The sequence below is a fragment of the Lactuca serriola genome, chromosome 7 (assembly GCF_051521515.1).
Source record: "Lactuca serriola cultivar US96UC23 chromosome 7, Lser_US96UC23_V15, whole genome shotgun sequence".
Lineage (NCBI taxonomy): Eukaryota > Viridiplantae > Streptophyta > Magnoliopsida > Asterales > Asteraceae > Lactuca > Lactuca serriola.
This window is the reverse complement of record NC_136414.1, coordinates 33,934,295-33,953,000: the sequence shown is the minus strand read 5'-3', so window position 1 is coordinate 33,953,000 and position 18,706 is coordinate 33,934,295. Positions and strand designations below refer to the sequence as shown.

The 18,706-nt window shown below is 41.8% G+C and overlaps 1 protein-coding gene across 1 annotated transcript; it reads left to right on the top strand.

The window, feature by feature from the left end:
* The first annotated feature begins 375 nt into the window (after positions 1-375).
* LOC145063857 (uncharacterized) lies at positions 376-1,200 on the top strand. The gene has a single exon (XM_079011431.1). The coding sequence runs from the start codon at positions 376-378 to the stop codon at positions 1,198-1,200; it is 825 nt and encodes a 274-aa protein (XP_078867557.1).
* Positions 1,201-18,706: the final 17,506 nt, after the last annotated feature.

Below are 18,706 nucleotides of genomic sequence, written 5' to 3'. Positions count from 1 at the left end.
TTTTCATCGCTTCTATACCAACAACGAGACCTTCGATCCTTGTTTAGATTGCTTCGGCTAAAAACCGCTCGATCTCAAATCAAGTATAACAGGCTGCATACCGCTAAACCGAAACTTCGATAAATCATAATTTCCTCATACGAAGTCTGATTTGGGCGATCTATATATATTCGGAAACCTCGTTTCAACTACTACAACATTAAACAAAGATATCAAGTTTATTTTACACTTAAATTTTGACGCTTTTTTTTATTCTTAATTAATCAAACCACATAATTAAGCAATTAAGCACAAAACACATAATACTCAAATAATACAATCTTATTATTTCAAAACGGGTTACAAAGGTTAACCTAGACCATTACATTGCTAAAAATGGCAAGCCCGGAAACACAAGCGTTACATAAGGCCCCAAAGGCCAAGGGTCGTTCATTTCAGCTTAAAACAAAGGAGGCCAGGGTGGCGCCTTACGTCGTTACTGGTACCTTCTTAGTGAATTATTGGCATGCTTTTATGCTTTTTGACGCACAGTACTTTGTATCTGAGTCCTGCTGTTGGGATTTCGATATGACCCTTGGGGAGTTGGAGTGTCTATTACAATTGTCCATCGCCAATGAACACAAGGTTTCTTCTTCAAGTGTTGTTCATGATTGTACTTTTGAGATTTTTGGGGTGCCCTACCCAACTGACTTGATTCCTATCCATATGGGAGATGTGTGTATGATCGTGGGGATGGACTGGTTGAGCAGGTTCGAAGCTGTGATCGATTGTGAGAGGCAGTCGATAGTGGTTCGAACCCTAAGTAGGGGAGAACTAACCATTTATGGCGAGGTTACCAAGATTGGTTCTACTTTTTGTTCGACTGCTAGGGCTAGGAATTATATCCAACATGGATTTTCGGGTTATCTCGCATATGTGGTTGACACTCAGGTTGAAGGGAAGGTTGCGGTTTCAAATGTGCTAGTGGTTAGGGATTTTCTAGATGTTTTCCTGGAGGAATTACATGTTGTGCTTCCTGTTAGGCAGGTGGAGTGTAGGATCGATCTGATCTCCGGTTCGGCCCTAATTGCTAAGTTGTCGTATCGCCTCGCACCACCCGAGATACATGAGTTTCCTCCCAGGTCCAAGAGTTGTTGGGCAAGCAATTTATCCGACCGAGCATGTAACGTCCCAAAAATCACAGCAAATTTAAACTTCTAAAAACAACCCATAGACATAAAATGTTTACAAAATCATTGTTTCCAAATTTTTTATCCATATTAGAGTATCCCAAAATCAAAAAGCCATAAATAGAGGATTTGTATGGTCATGCCTTCACCTTCCCGCGATCATCAGAAGTACCTAAAACAATAAACTAAAAATTGTAAGCTAAAGCTTAGTGAGTTCCCCTAAACTACCACCACATAGCACACGTAATGTTGGGTCCAATCAGTCATCAGACTGGAATAACCACGGGTCTACAACCATCGGGTTGGATTACCCCTTCCTGGCCCAATCATTCATCGGATTGGAATGCCAATATACTACAGGTCCACTCAGTCATCAGACTGGAATACCAATATACAGCGGGCCCACTCAGTTATCGAACTAGAATACCCTCGGGTCCACTTAGTCATCGGACTGGAATACCCCGGTCTGTTGACTCATGCACAAAGCAGTAAAGTCTCAAACCAACACAATATGTCGACATATAACAGATAACAAACACAATCAACAAACAGATAATCAAGCAATCAGAAATCACAGGTAGTCCTAAAGATCTACGAGTCTACGGATACCAACAACTAGCATATAATCATATGGATCTATCACATACTCAATATATCAATGTATAGTAGGATATCAATCAAATGGGTCGGCCTTGGTGCCTTCGACCCGTAAGTACAGTAAGGAAAACGCACCTCACAGCCTGACAAAAAACTGATCAATACTCTCATCCCAAATACCGGCTCCACCTAAATCCTAAATGTATAAAAAATTTTCATTAATAAAATAATCAAAACTTCCTAAATTACCCTTGATTAAACTTAGTCAGACCTAAAAAGTCAACCGACTCAACCCAGACGAGTTGACACAGAACATGTATGCGGGGCGTACTCTAGCTTGACGGGGATCGAGGTGGTTGACCGAGTACGCTCGACATACACATAGGTACACACAGTGTACTCACAAAGCTCCTCTTTTTCACATTAAAAGCTTAATACTTTGACTTAATGCGTCCAATTACAGATCCAAGGCCAAAATCTCAATAAGAGTCATAAAGTTCCAACTTTATGACTTTGCATGTCCAATAAGTGCTTAACTCAACATCTTAATGCATTAAGACCTTCTAATGAATCCATGGAGCAAAACCAACCATCAAGACCACATTTTTTTGACTCAATATCCTTCCTAAGGTCTGAAAGGACGACATAATGGGTCAAGAACAAGCCATGGTCAACAATCATCATTTTGGTACAAAAAGTGACTTAAAGGAGTGAAATACTTAGATCTACAAGATGGGGTGATCAATATGCAAACTTTATACCTCCTGGAGGTTGCAAACAAGAAGGAAATCTTAGATCCAAAGTGATTTCAAGCTCCAAGTTCTGCTCACCACCTTCTTCTTCTTCATACACACCTCCAAAACACTCTTATGGGCTCAAAATGGACTCTGCTAACTTAAGGTTGCTTGAAGATGTTTTTCATAGAGGGAGGCTACTGAGAATACGGAGCTTGTAGTTATAATGGTGTTTATATATGGAAAACCCCTAAAAATTAGGGTTTAGACATCTTGTGCGCACTCTCGTATGCCCAGCGTTCTAACTTCAAGTCCAAAATTACTATAATGCCAATATGGACCAATCTAACAATCTTTTCAACTTCAGGGAGGCCAAAATGCAATTTAATTCGATTATAGGGTCAGAATTAGAAGTACCTCATCATTAGGATGTTACAATTTCCCCCCACTTGAACGAGACTTTATCTTCAAAGTCGGATGCAACAAATAACCCAGGATAATGCTCCCGCATCTCATTCTCTGGATCCCAAGTCCACTCAGAGCCTCTCTGATGTTGCCACCGAACCTTTACCAAAGGTATCTCCTTGTTACACAGGACCTTCATATTTATTTCTAAAATAGCCAATGGTCTCTCAATCTAATTTAGGTGCTCATCGAACTGAATATCATCTAAAGGAACCATTATCCACAACACACTTACGTAACTGAGAGACATGGAAAGTGTTCTGGATCTGACTGAGCTCACTTGACAAATCCAACCGGTAAGCCACCCTACTGATCACACGGAAAGGTCCAATATATCGGGGACCCAATCTCCCCCTCTTCCTGAAGCGTATTACACCCTTCCAAGGCGATACCTTTAGTAATACCATATCGCCGAACTAAAATTCCAACTTTGATCGGCATAACTCTTCTGCCAACTTTAAACTGTATGCAGTCTCTACCTGATCTGCTAAATAAGCTAAGTGGTCAGAAGGACTACTTCATTCCTCCCCATGACCGTATAACCAACCTCTCCTAACATATCGGGGTATGAAATCTCCAACCATACAAAAGCTCAAAAGCTGGGGCACCAATGCTGGAGTGATAGTTATTGTTGTAGGAAAATCCGCAAGAGGTGGGTAGGAATCCCAACTCCCACCAAATTCTATGACACATGCTCGTATTATATCCTCGACGCTCACTCTGACCGTCGATCTGTGGACGATAAGAGGTGCTAAAATGTAGTCTCGTGCCCAGTTCCTCATGAAACTTCTGCCAGAAACGGAAAGTGAACCCAACATCTCGGTCTGAAATGATGGAGAGCGGAACCCCATGATGATCAACAATCTCCCGAACATATACATCGGCCAACTTTTCGGCAGAAGTGCTCTCCTGGATGGCCAAAAAGTGGGAACTCGTGGCCAATCGATCCACGATGACCCATATAGGATCGAAACCCTTGCTAGTGTTCGGCAATTTGGTGATGAACTCCATGGTGATATGTTCCCACTTGTACATGGGAACCTCCAAAGGCTGCAGCTTGCCATGTAGCTCTGATGCTCAACCTTGACCATCCTCCAGGTCAAGCACCTCTCAATGTACCAAGCTGTCACCCTCTTCATACACAACCACTAATAACTCAATCTCAAATACTGATACATCTTGGTGGCTCCCAGTTGTATGGGAAAACGAGACTTATGAGCCTCTTCCAGTACTATCTACATGATCCCACTGGAAATTGGAACCCAAACCCGACCGCATCGGACCCCGACTAGATCTCTCCCATGATCCTCTCTTGTTTCCAATTCTCCTTCCAAACTCCCTCTGCCTAAGCCACTTTGATCAAACCCAAAAGCAGAGAATCAAAGGATATCCTCATACACATCTCCCTAACTGAAGATCCAGTCGACTTGTGGCTCAATGCAACTGTTACCACATTCGATTTAGCCGGATGCTAAAGGGTCTCGCAGTCATAATCCTTGACCACGTCCAACCACCTGTGCTACCTCATGTTTAGGTTTGGTTGATCCTTAAGATATCTAAAACTCTTGTGATCCATGTAAATAGTACACTGGACCCCATAAAGATAATGTCTCCAAGTCTTGAGGGAAAACACCACTTCCCCCAATTTCAGGTAATGAGTAGGATATCGCCCCTCATGCAACTTCAGCTAAAGTGAAGCATAAGCGATCAATCGTCCCCTATGCCTAAGGACCGCCCCTAAGACAATGATGGATGCATCACAAAATACCACAAAATCCTCGACACCCTCAGGCAGGGTCAATACCGAGGCCTCACATAACCTCCGCCATAGAGTCTCAAATGTCATTTGCTACTCAGGCCCCCATCAGAATTCCACTCCCTTCCTCATCAGACGAGTGAGGGGTACTGTGATCTTGGAGAAGTCCTGAATAAATCTCTGATAGTATCCCGTCAAACCCAAGAAACTCATGATCTCTAAGGGAGATTTCGTAACCTCCCACTACATCACAACCTCGATCAGGCCGGATCAAACAAAATCTCATCGTCCTTGACGAGGTGTCCTAGGAACTGGACCTCTCATAACCAAAACTCACACTTCGAGAACTTGGCATACAGCTGTTCCTGCCTCAACACTCCTAGAATCTCTCGAAGATGCTCCTCATACTGCTCTATGGTCTTGGAATACACCAAGATATCATCAATGAAAAAGATAACAGATCGGTCGAGCATCGTCTTGCACACCCAATTCATCAAATCCATGAACACTGTAAGTGCATTGGTGAGCCCAAATGGCATCACCACGAACTCATAATCCCCATAATGATTGTGGGACGCGGTCTTCTCCACGTCTTCCTCTCTCACTTTCACCTGATGTCAACCCGACCTCAAGTTGATCTTGGAGAACAAAGATGCACCATGCAGGTGGTCATAGAGATCATCAATCCGTGGAAGGGGAAAACGGTTCTTCACTGTTAAGTTGTTCAACTCCCGGTAATCAATGCACATCCGGTGTGAACCATCCTTCTTCTTGATGAATAATATTGACGCTCCCCACAAAAACTGCTTGGTATGATAAATTGCTTTCCTAACAGATCATGAGGCTTAGAAGACAACTCTTGCATCTCAGGCGGTGCCAAGCGATACGGCGGCTTGGCAATCAGAGCCCCACCTGACACTAAATCAATCATGAACCCAACCTGCCTCTCGAGAGGCACAGTCCTCCGGGAATACATCGGCGAACTCCCTAAAAACTGGCACATATTAACCGAACTCTGCTTCCTTACCCGAGTATCAACCATATAAGCAACATAACCTGCATACCCATGTTGAATATACTGCTGATCCCTGGTTACCGAACAAAACCTTGATCCAACCCTGGTACCCTCTCCATAGATAACCAGTTCTCCCCCACTTGGGGTTCGAACCATCACTCGTTGGCCCTCACAATCTATCATGGCACCAAACTTGCTAAGCCAATCCATACCCACTGTCACGCATACATCCCCCATGGGAATAGGAATCAGATTAATCAGATAAGGCACCCTGAAGATCTCCAATACAAAACCCTGATACACTCTGGATGCAGAAACCCCATGTTTGTTGGCGATAGAAACCCACAACGGATACTCTAACTCACTAATGGGCATATCAAACTCCCTACTAAACATCTGGGATACAAAAGACGGACTCGCACTTGAGTCAAAAAGCACAAGAGCATACAAGAATTCATTAGGAATGTACCTAATATAATCATAAGTATAAGCATACCATAATATAATGGACATAACAATAAATAGAAACATACGCATCACGACGTTTGGTGCCACCCTAGCCTCCTTCGCCATGAGCTGGAAAGCGCGAACTCGACCCATTGGGGGCTCCGCCCTGCCTTGGCTCCCATCAGTGATCCTCAGAGTAGTCGGTGCTGTATCATGCAGCAGTCTAAAAGCAAGCAAGGGACAACTGGCCTTCACATGGCCCACCTGATCATAGTGATAGAAAATCTTGGTACTGGGTAATAGAGCCTACTGACGGTAGTCCCTCGCAATGTGGCCCTACCTACGACACTTGTGGCAACCAGAAGAAGATCGAAAAGCACCATCATGAACCTTGTCATACTTTCCACAAGTGTGGTCCCTCTAACTCCCAGATCTAATATCAGCAGCCTTGAACCACTTTAGCACAGGCTGCAACTGCACTGGGGTCTGCCTCTGCTCCCTAGACTAGAGCTCCATCTCGATCTATCGCCTCCTAACGGCCTCATGCATATCCACTAGTGAACCATAACATTGCGTAGACACAAACTAACGGATGTCTGTCTTGAGGATGCTCAAGTACCGAGTCATTTGAGCTTTCTAGGAAGCAACAAACTTATGGAAAAACATGGCTCTCTTCGTAAACATCTTGGTGATCTCCATCACCAACTCGGTCCCCTGTCTTAAATCCAAGTACTCCTGAGCCACCCTCTCCCACTCTACTAATGGAACATATCTCGAGCGGAACATATCAGAAAACTGCTCCCATGAAACTGAAGCTCGCTGCTCTGGGGTGTATGAACTAGTAACCAACATCCACCAATCTTTCGCTCCAGACTGAAGAACGTTTAGAGCGCACTTGACCTTTTGGTCAGCTAGGCAAGAGCACATAAAGAAACATCCCTCAACATCAGACAACCACCTCATGCCTAGGATTGGATCCTGAACTCCTTCAAATACCAGGGAATTCATATTATCGAAGTCCCGATATTGGAAAGCCCTCCCAACTCCAATCCATGTAGCACCAACAGCTGCGGTGGCAGCGGTAGCAGCAGCCTTAGAAAGTGCAACGTATTGATCATTGAAGAACTCCATAATTGCCGTCTTGATAGACCCAAACAAATCCGGTATCTGCTCTCGACAATAGAAACAACCTCCTCACAAAGGATCTCCCTAACCCGATCGTCAGTCAATCCTGGCCCATCCTGATCTCCTGCTCTAAATCCTGACTTAAATCGTCTCGTAACTATCATATTGAATATAAGTAAGGGATATATCAGATAAAACGCATATAATACCATAGGGACCTAATCCTAACAAACCTTAGGGGTTGTGACTTCCTTGTTATGCGTACGGGTCATGTGCTTCTGGTAGTACATGCCCATACTACCTTCCACACGTACCCATATTTGTCTCAGAAGATTATCACAACAACCCTAGAAATACTCACTAGCATACGCATACACCCTATTCTCACTTCCTATAGAAAGGTTATACATCCCTCCACTGGTCGGCTGACCCCACATAACTCATCCATGAAACTTCCACCAACCTTGCAGCACTCGTGTATGCCAATCATACATAACACTGGATCCTATAGACAGTCAAATACTTGATTCTAACCTAAGCCAACAACCAAACTAGGAATAGGAAATAAGGCTAAATTAAACATTCTCAGGCTATAAACTTTTAGTTATGTACAATTTTGATACGAACACCAAGCAACATATAATCAGGTAAGTATATCAGAAAGAAACCCTAGGCTACCAGGCATCATATAATCAGACAATTATATCATGAAATTCCTGAAGATCCCTAGCCTATCACTAGCATGTTGTTCTAACATATCATAATATCAAATAACAGTGTGGTAACTTGGGGAAACTTTCTTGCTCCGGCTGACCGTACACATGACATCCTTCCTTTGTTACTTATGAAAACAATTTTGAAACCCATTTTGAAAATGTTATTTTGAAAACTTTTACAAATACTTAGTTTGAATCTGGATTCACACGAATGTTCATCCAATTCGCTCAAACCAAGGCTCTAACACCAACTTATAACATCCCAAAAATCACAAAAAATTTAAACATTTAAAAACAACCCATACACATAAAATGTTTACAAAATCATTGTTTCCAAATTGTTTATCCATATCAAAGTATACAAAAATCATAAAGCCATAAATAGAGGATGTGTACGGTCACGTCTTCACCTTCCCGCGATCATCAGAATTACGTGAAACAATAAACTAAAACTCATAAGCCAAAGCCTAGTGAGTTCCCCCAAATTACCACCACCTAACACACATAACATAAACAAACAAGCATGTTGGGTACAATCAGTCATCAGACTAGAATACCCACGGATCCACAACCATCGGCTTGTATTACCTCTTCCTGGCCCAATCAGTCATCGGAATGGAATGCCAATATCCAACAGGTCCACTCAGTTATCATACTAGAATACCAATATACAACGGGCCCACTCAATCATCGGACTGGAAGACCCTCGGATCCAATCAGTCATCAGACTGGAATACCCTGGTCTGTTGACTCACACTCAAAGCAATAAAGTCTCAAACCAACACAATATGTCGACATATAACATATAACAAACATAATCAATAGAAATATAACCATGCAAACAAAAATCACAGGTATTCCTACATATCTACCGGTCTATGCATACTAGAAACTAGCATATAATCATACAGATCTATCCCATACTCAACATACCAATGTATCACAGGATATCAATCCAATGGGTTGGTCTTGGTGCCTTCGACCCATAAGTACAGTGAGGAAAACTCACCTCACAGCCTGACGAAAAACTGATCAATACTCTGATCCGGAATACCGGCTCTACACAAGTCCTAAATGTCCAAACAATTCCTATTAATAAAATAATCACAATTTCCTAAATTACACTTGGTTAAACTTAGTCAGAAATAACAAGTCAACTAAGAAAAACCAACCGAGTTGACACAGAACGCGTACGCGGGGCGTACTCTAGAGGTACACGGGGCGTACTCTAGCTTGACTTAGATCGGGGTGGTTGACCGAGTACGCTCGGCGTACACATAGGTACGCACGACATACTCACAAAGCTCCTCTTTTCACATTAAGAGCTTAATACTTTGACTTAATGCATCCACTTACAGATCCAAGGCCAAAATCTCACTAAGAGTCATAAAGTTTCCAACTTTATGACTTTGCATGTCCAATATGTGCTTAACTCAATATCTTAACGCATTAAGACCTTCTAAAGAACGCATGGAGCAAACCCAACCATCCAAACCACATTTTTATGACTCAAGATCCTTCCAAAGGTCTGAAAGGACGACTTAATGGGTCAAGAATATGCCATGCTCAAGAATCATCATTTTGGGACAAAAAGTGACTTAAAGGAGTGAAATACTTAGATCTAAAAGATGGAGTGATCAAGATGAAAAGTTTATACCTCACGGAGGCTACATAAAAGAAGGGAATCTCATATCTAAAGTGCTTTCAAGATCCAAGTTCTACTCACCGCCTTCTTCTTCTTCAAACACACCTCCAAAACACTCCTATGGTCTCAAAAATGGACTCTTCTCACTTAGGGTTGCTTGAAGACGTTTTTCACAGAGGGAGGCTACTGAGAATATGAAAGATGAAGTTATAATGGTGTTTATATATGGTCGAAACCCTAAAAATTAGGGCTTAGACATCCTACATGTGCACCCTACGTCCGAGATATACGCCCAACATACTAGGGTCCGCCCTAGTATGCTCAGCGTACACATCGTACGCCCAACATACTAACTTCAAGTCCAAAATTACCACAATCCATTATGGGCCAATCTTGCAATCTTTTCAATTTCAGGCGACCAAAATGCAATATTATTCAATTATAGGGTCAAAATTAGAAGTACCTCATCATTGGGATTTTACAGAGCAGTTCACCGTGGGGATCATCGATTCTTTTTGTGAAGAAGAAGGATGGGTCTCACCATATGTGCATAGATTTTCGGGAGTTGAAAAAGTTAACGGTAAAGAATTGTTTCCCACTTCCTATGATAGATGATCTTTTTGATCAGTTATAAGGTGCATCTTGCTTATACAAGATTGATATGAGCTCGGGATACCATCAGATGAGGGTTAGAGAGGAGGATGTGGAGAAGACAATGTTTCAGACTCATTGTGGTCATTATAAGTTCATGGTAATGCGGTTTGGGCTCACAAATGCACCTGCAACATTGATTTTATGAATCGGGTATGCAAACTGATGCTCAACCGGTTGGGCATTGTACTCATTGATGATATTTTGGTCTACTCCAAGACCATGGAGCAGCATAAGAAGCATCTTAGGGAGTTACTTGGAGTAGTGAGGAGGGAGAGGCTATATGTCAAGTTCTCCAAGTGTGAGTTCTGGTTACGAGAAGTCTAGTTCTTGGGACACCTTATCAATCCAATGGGATCCTGGTCGATCCGGCCATGATTGAGGCATTTATGTAGTGGGAGGTCCCGAAGTCCTCATCTGAGATTAGGAACTTTCTAGGGTTAGCAGGTTGCTATCAGAGGTTCATTCAGGATTTTTCCAAGATTTTTGTTCCTCTATCTCGCTTGACGAAGAAGAGTATGGTTATCTATTGGGGGCATGAGTAGCAGGCTGCATCTGAGACTCTGAGGCAGAAGTTATGTGATGCTCTGTATTGACCCTTCCAGAGGGTGTTGAGGAGTTTGTGGTATTTTTTGATGCTTCGATCATGGGTTTGGGGGCGGTACTCATGCAGCGTGGTAGGTTCATCGCATATCCATCCAGGAAGCTAAAGCCTCATGAGGTTAGGTATCTAACACACGACTTGGAGTTAGGGGTTGTGGTGTTTTCCCTCAAGATTTGGCGACACTATCTCTACGGGGGTCAGTTGTATCATTTACACGGAACACAAGAGCTTGAGCTATCTTATGGATTAGCCGAATCTAAACATGAGGCGGCGTAGGTGGCTTAACATGGCCAAGGATTATAACTGTGAGATTATATATTTATATATCATCTAGGGAAGGCCAATGTGGGCGTCGACGTTTTAAGCCTCAAGGAGGCTAGTGCTCCTATTCGAGGACTCTGTTTGAGGATGACTATTGACTCACCACTCCTAGATTTGATTAGCGAGGCTGAGGTTAAGGGAATCAGGAGGGAGAATTAGAAGAAGGAGAATATCATGGGCCAGATTGGAAGATTTGTTACCGATAATCGTGGGCTTATGGCCCAGTGTAGGTGGGTTTGGGTCCTGGTTTTTAGTGTGACCCGACAGACATCGATGGAGGAGGAGCATAAGTCCAGGTTCTCGATTCACCCTAGAGCCACGAAGATGTATCGAGACTTGAGATTTAGCTATTGGTGGCCAACATGAATCAAGAGATAACTTGGTATGTGGAGAGATGCTTGACCTGTCGGATGGTCAAGGTAGAGCACCAGAGACTGCACGACAAGTTGCAACCCTTGGAGGCTCCCATGTGAAAATGGGAGTAGATCACCATGGATTTCATCACCACATTTTCGAGGACAATGTCATATTGGTTATTGGTGACCGCCTGACCAAGAGTGTCCATTTTCTTATCATTGAGGAGAGTTCTTCCGCTGAGAAATTGTCCGACATATATGTGCGCGAGATCTTTGCTCGCCACAGTGTACCAATGTGTATCATATCCGAACATGATGTGAACTACACTTGTTGGTTTTGGAAGAGGTTTCATGAGGAGTTAGGTACAAGACTACACTTCAACACTACTTATCACCCTTATATCGATGGTCCAAGTGAGCGGACTATTCAGACGCTCAAGGATATGTTTAGGGCTTGTGTAATTGATTTCGGTGGTAGTTAGGACTCCAACCTTCCCCCGGCTAAGGTTTCTTACAACAACAACTATCATTCTAACATTGGTGTACCTCTATACGCGCTTCTTTGAGGAAGGAAATGTTGTACTCCAGTTTGATGGGGAGAGGTCGACCATAGAGTCATGGGGAGGACCGAGGTGGTTATCCAGACGACAAAGCTTATTTAGCATATAAGGCATAGGTTACAGACATCATAGAGCCGACATAAGAATTACGTTTATAGACGACAGCTTGAGTTGAAGTTTCAGGTTGGGGATATGGTTTTTCTGAATGTATCGTACTGGAAGGGTATTATATGCTTTAGGAAACGGGGAAAACTAGGCCCCATATTCATTGGGACTTTCCGAGTAGTGGTTAGGGTAGGAAAAGTAGCTTACCGATGAGATCTGCCCGAGCAGCTCAGTCAGATTTATATCACCTTCCATGTTTCTCAGCTTTGAAATATAACATCCCCATTGTAACATCCATAAAATTTGAGCCATATCATTATTTAAAAACCATTCAGTCATTACAATTTGTTTTCAAAATAGTTTAAACATCAGAGTTCCTAGAAATCATAATCATCAATTGAGGAAGTGTACGGTCACACCTTCTCCTTCCCGTGGCCATCCGTTGAACCTGAAACAATAAACTAAAAATTGTAATCCGGAAAGCTTAGTGAGTTACCCCCAAAATACCAACATATACCATCCAGAAGAATAATGACAAACAACATGTATAATGAGCCTTCAACATGACTGGACTGCCTCTTTAGGTCCTACAGCCTATCTGGACCGCTCCCGAGCCTTCGGCATGACTGGACCGCCTCGTCGGGCCTACAGCCTATCCAGACAGCTCGTCGGGCCTTCGGCCTGACTGGACCGCCTCCTCAGGGCCTACAGCCTATCTGGACGGCCCCGGGTATGTTGGCCTACAACACGAAGCAGGACCGCCTCAACCCAACCTCCAAACAAACAATCATGTGCACATGGATAACATACAAATAATATCATGCATATAACAGCCAAACTTATCTAACATATCACAAGCATAACAATGATCCTATAACCAAGACACCGACCTAATAGGTCACTAACATAGCATCCTAACTACCAGGATGTAAATTAGTAGGCATATCATATAATAATCCGAATACAATCCATAAAGGGTCAGCCTTGGTGCCTTAGACCCTGTTGATATAGTGAGGATAACTCACCTGGCACTGTTGAGGTCCCGTAGATAAAACTCCAACTGCTGGTTGACAGATTCCCGAAATGTCAGCATCAAACAATACCCAATTAATAATTGGGTTCCAATACATAATCACAAGTCCATGCTTCGGGTAAAAGGCTACTTTACCCCCAACCTAGCTTGTTACAAGCCCAAGGCCCAACTCACACTCCAAAGGCCCAAAATTCAAGTAATGGGTCGAAATCCAACATATGGCCCGACTTTCCAAATTGGGCCCAGACCCCCACATGGTCTTACCTTAAGGCCCATCCATTTATTCTAGTCCAAAATCTTGGTATTCCAATGGCCCAATATCTCCTAATCATCAAGGCCCAATTATGGCCCAATTTTCCAAAATGGGTCTGGGCCTTTCTAATGGCCTTTCCTCAAGACCAATAAATTTCCTTAGTCCAAAACCTTGATTCCAAATGGAGCACGAAGGCCCACAGTAACCTAGCCCAAGGAATGGCCCAATCCCGAAGCCCAAAATACGAAGCCCAACCTAACTGAGTACGCAGAGCGTACTTAGCAGTATGCTGCACGTACTCGCTTAATGGCTTGTACGCTACGTGTATTGGATTGTACGCCTAGCATAATTCCCTCTAAATCCCATTTTTCCATTAAGCACTTAATGCTTTAAGCCATAAGTCCAAGCCACATTTCTGAGTCCCAAACAACTTATAAACCCCCAAAGTCAATAACTTGGTGACTTTGCATGCCCCAAAAAGACCAAATCTCAAAGTATAACATTTTACTTCCATGGAAATGACTCAACTTCAACATGGATGGTCTTAAGCTCTAAAGGTACCAACTTCATGGACCTTTAACCTTAGAAACACTAAGAGGGGCAACTCAAAGCTCCTGGAATGAAATCAAAACCACTAGATCTCATCTTTGGGACCAAAATGAACTAAAACTCACAAGTAAGACATCTAAGATATCAATGATCAAGTTCAAATATTTATACCTTCATCAAGTTGAAAATGAGTCCCAAAATCCAGATCCATAAGCTTCCCCTTGATCCCCATCTTTACACCAAGCTCCACCTTCTTGAAAACGGACCAAACACTCCAAAAGTGGACTCCATCAGCTCAAAATGCCACCATGAGTGATTGAGGACGATTTATAGGGTTTAGAGGGGTGGAGGTTGAAGATATTAGGGTTAGGTTATGAGATAAGGTGTTTAAATAGGGTCCAAGACCCTAAAATAGGGTCCTGATCTGATTGGCGTATGCCCAACGTACTCCGAAGAACAATCGCGACCATCCTGGTCAGTATGCCAGGCGTACACAAAGGTACACTTAGCATACTGCCTTCTTCACTGGTACGCCCCACGTACGCTTTGTGTACGCCCCGCGTACTCAGCTAATCCTGAAAACCACGAAACTTCCGAACGCCATAACTTCTTCGTTATAAATCCGATTTCGACGATCCTTATATCCACGGAAAGGTAACGAGAAGCCCTACACTTCAGGTAGCCAATGAATATACACTGCTCACTACGAGGTTCGAGCTTTTCGTGAGTCTCTCGTCTTAAGAAAGCCTTGCAACCCCAAACCTTGATATGTGCCAACGAGGGAACTTTCCCTGTCCACATCTCGTGAGGTGTTTTGGCAACCTTCTTCATAGGGACTAAGTTTAAGATATGGGCAGAATTCTCTAAGGCATACCCCCAGAATGAGATAGGTAGTGAAGCATGACTCATCATCGAACGAACCATGTCCAAAAAGGTTCGATTATGCCTCTCAGACACACCGTTTAACTGCGGTGTCCTAGGTGGTGTCAATTGCGAAACGATTCCGCATTTCTTAAGATAGTCGTGGAATTCAAGACTTAGGTACTCTCCTCCTCGATCGGATCGAAGCATCTTGATTTTCCTGCCCAACTGATTCTCCACTTCTTTTTTAAACTCTTTGAAATTTTCAAAGGTTTCTGACTTGTGCTTGATTAAGTAGATATACCCATATCTACTATAATCATCGATAAAAGTCACGTAGAAGCATTTTTCATCCTTTGTGGTTGATCTAAAGGGCCCACACACATCGGTGTGTATGAGATCCAACAGACCCTCACCCCTTTCACAAGTGCTAGTGAAGGGTGACTTGGTCATCTTTCCAAGCAAACAAGACTCGCACACGTCATCGTCCCTAAGGTCGAATGACTCCAACACTCCATCCTTTTGGAGTTGGGCTATGCGTTTCTTTTTTACATGTCCAAGACGACAATGCCACAATCATGCTTTATCCAAACCGTTGGATGAATCAATACACAACACATCATTTCCTAAGTTATCTACAACCATCTCTTCGGGAGTAGCAGTGTTCATGTCGATCTCCTTCAGCTCCTTGTCAAGGACATACTCTTTGTCCTCATAACGGGTGACCATTCTTATGTTATGGATCCAATCGTTGAAATTGTTTCCATCAAATATCACCTTCCCACACAAGTTCATGAGTGAGAAAGAGCCGGAGGAACTTGAGCCAGAAGCGTTGTTGTTGTTCAAGTTCGACATCTGAGAAGGAAAAAGAACAACGTTTGATTAGAAATGACCTAATTAAACACCTAAATGAGAAATTAGGGCTAGGATCCAACAACATCATTTACATACTAGAAGAGGGATGACGTAATCAAACAAGTAAATAATTTGAAGGTAAGTGAATGACGATTCACTAATTCTCCACCATGAAAAACGAAAAGAACATTAAGTTTTAAATGTATTGAAAAACTCCTCGATCTTTTGAGATTCATTAAACTTTTCAATGGCATGTTTAAATCTCGATATGCCCCTCAAGTTTGTGACTGGGATGCTGAGGATCACAAAGCGGGTGTGAATAACCATGCAAATGTACATGGTGCCCTCATTGTTACAGTCACCTATTTGATGTGCCGGTTAACCACACACGCTCCATCGAACTATGAAAAACATTGAGTCACCCTTTGCTACCTTTTCTTAGACCCAATTAGTGTGTCGGTTAACCACACACGCTCCACTAACGTCTTAGCAAGGGTACAAAATGTAATTTCATGGAATTGCATCAATTCACTTTGCCTAAAGTAACTAAGATTGGAAATTTTTTGTAAAAACATTTAGTTACTTTAATAATTCATTATACTTATTAATGAGAAAAAATTGCCCTATCCTACCTGTTCAGCTAACGAACCTCCACCAATCAAGGAAGCGGTGGGTGAGAGTGGACACCCATTAAACGGCCATTTTATAGGCCATAACCTTATACCCCCTTATAGATTAGCTTCGTGAATGAGGTCTACTAATGGTAAGACTAGCATTTTAGGTTATATATATATATATATATATATATATATATATATATATATATATATACATATTAATCTTATAATATTATAAAGTATAAGGTCGTATTTTAAACTTGTAAAATTCTAGGGTTTGAAATTTAAATAGTTCAAATTAAACATTTTAATCACAAAATTTAAATATCAAAACTTGAGGACAAGCTTAGAACTTTTCAAAAACACAAAGGATCAAATAGCAAATAATTTTAAATTAAACAATTAATTTAATGATTATCTAAATTTGACCTAATCAAGATTATTTACAAGATAATTTACCAAATTAATTTAAATAATCAACTTTTATCATATAAGGAAATTATTATTCAAATAATTAGAAATTATCTTTTGTTTTGGCAAGGATAATCACATAGAAACAATAAAATTCGGATTTCATTATAAGAAAACGATTTTAGCAATTATCCTTCATCAAAACAGCAATAAATCCCGAAATATCCTCTGTCTGACGCTCCGACTTGTCGAGTCCCCTTATGGACTCATCGAGTTCATCGTACTTGTCGAGTCCACAATGGGACTCGCCGAGTCAGTCAAGCAGATTGCACAAAAAACGATTTTTTTCAAGCAAGATCAAAACATATAGCATCAAATATAATTGAAACCAGACATAGCTCTGATACCATTGATGGGTTTGACATAAAAGAACATTCCTATGTGCACATGAAAACCCTAATTACTTGGATCTAGGTTTCTATGTTGTACATGCAATTAATCCAAGATTTGAAACCCTAGATCTAGCATACATATTACAAAACTAATGTAACTAATGAGATCTAGATGATTACCTCTTATGGAACTCTTGATATTTCTTCTTCCTTGAGCTTAGAGTCACAAGTGTAACTCCTCTAATGGCTTACAAACACCAACTAGCAAGAGGGTAGTATATGAGAGAGGGAGGAGGCACACAAAATCGGCTTTAGGGTTCTTGGAAAGCAAGTGGCCGATTTTTGTACCCTAGGGATCTTATTTATACTGTGAGCAGCTAGGGTTTTAGTAAAAACCCTAATGGACAGCTTAAACCCTAAGCAGCCCATGGAACCTTCTGGAATAAGGCCATGGACGAAAATATGATGGGCTCCCATCATAATTTCGTTCACCCCTTGATCCATTAGGTTTTCTAGCCCAAAATTTCACTATCACACATTTGACAGTTTAAGTCCCCTTTATTCAATTAATCTCTTTTAGTCACCAAATTAATTCCTAATTAATTTATGACTAATATTAATTAAATATTATGATTTCTCTCTTAATATATTATTCTTATAATATATTAATAAACCATAATATCTTCTCTCTCTTTCCATAAATCACCCTGTCAAGTTGCTATGGTGAAGGCAACCTAAAAGGACCATGCACAACCGGGTCAAGTTCTTACCAAATATAGTTACGGGCTTAGACACTAATCCAACAGTTCTATCCCGATGATGATTGGACCCATGGTATGTTGGCATTCCAACCCGATGGTTAAGGGGTCGGGGGTATTCCAACCCGATGGTTGATTGGACCCAGAGTATGTTCGCATTCCAACCCGATGGTTGAGGGGCCTGGGGTATTCTAACCCGATGGTTGATTGGTCCCATAGTATGTTGTTAGTATATTTGTGTTGTTTGCTATGTATTGGTATTTTGGGGGAACTCACTAAGCTTTGGGCTTACAGTTTTGGATTATGTTTCAGGTACTTCAGAGGATAGCGAGAAGGCAAAGGCGTGATCATGCACCTCCTCATATTTTATTTCACGATTTTGGGATTTCTATGATGTTGAACTTATTTTGAAAACATGTAAACAATGATGGTTTTTGAGTAAATTTAAAAGTTTAAATATTTTGAGAATTTATTGAATGTTACATGAAAGTGCTTGGTTGATGATGCGGTGGATGTTCCATTAGATGACATTCAGGTCGACGAGCGATTGAATTATGTGGAGAGGTCGGTAGTTATTCTGGATAGGAAGACGAAGGCCTTGTGCAACAAAGTGGTACCCCTAGTTAAGGTTCAGTGGCAGCATCGGAAGGGTTCCGAGTGGACATGGGAGCGCAAGTCGGAGATGCGCAAGCATTATCCATATATGTTTTT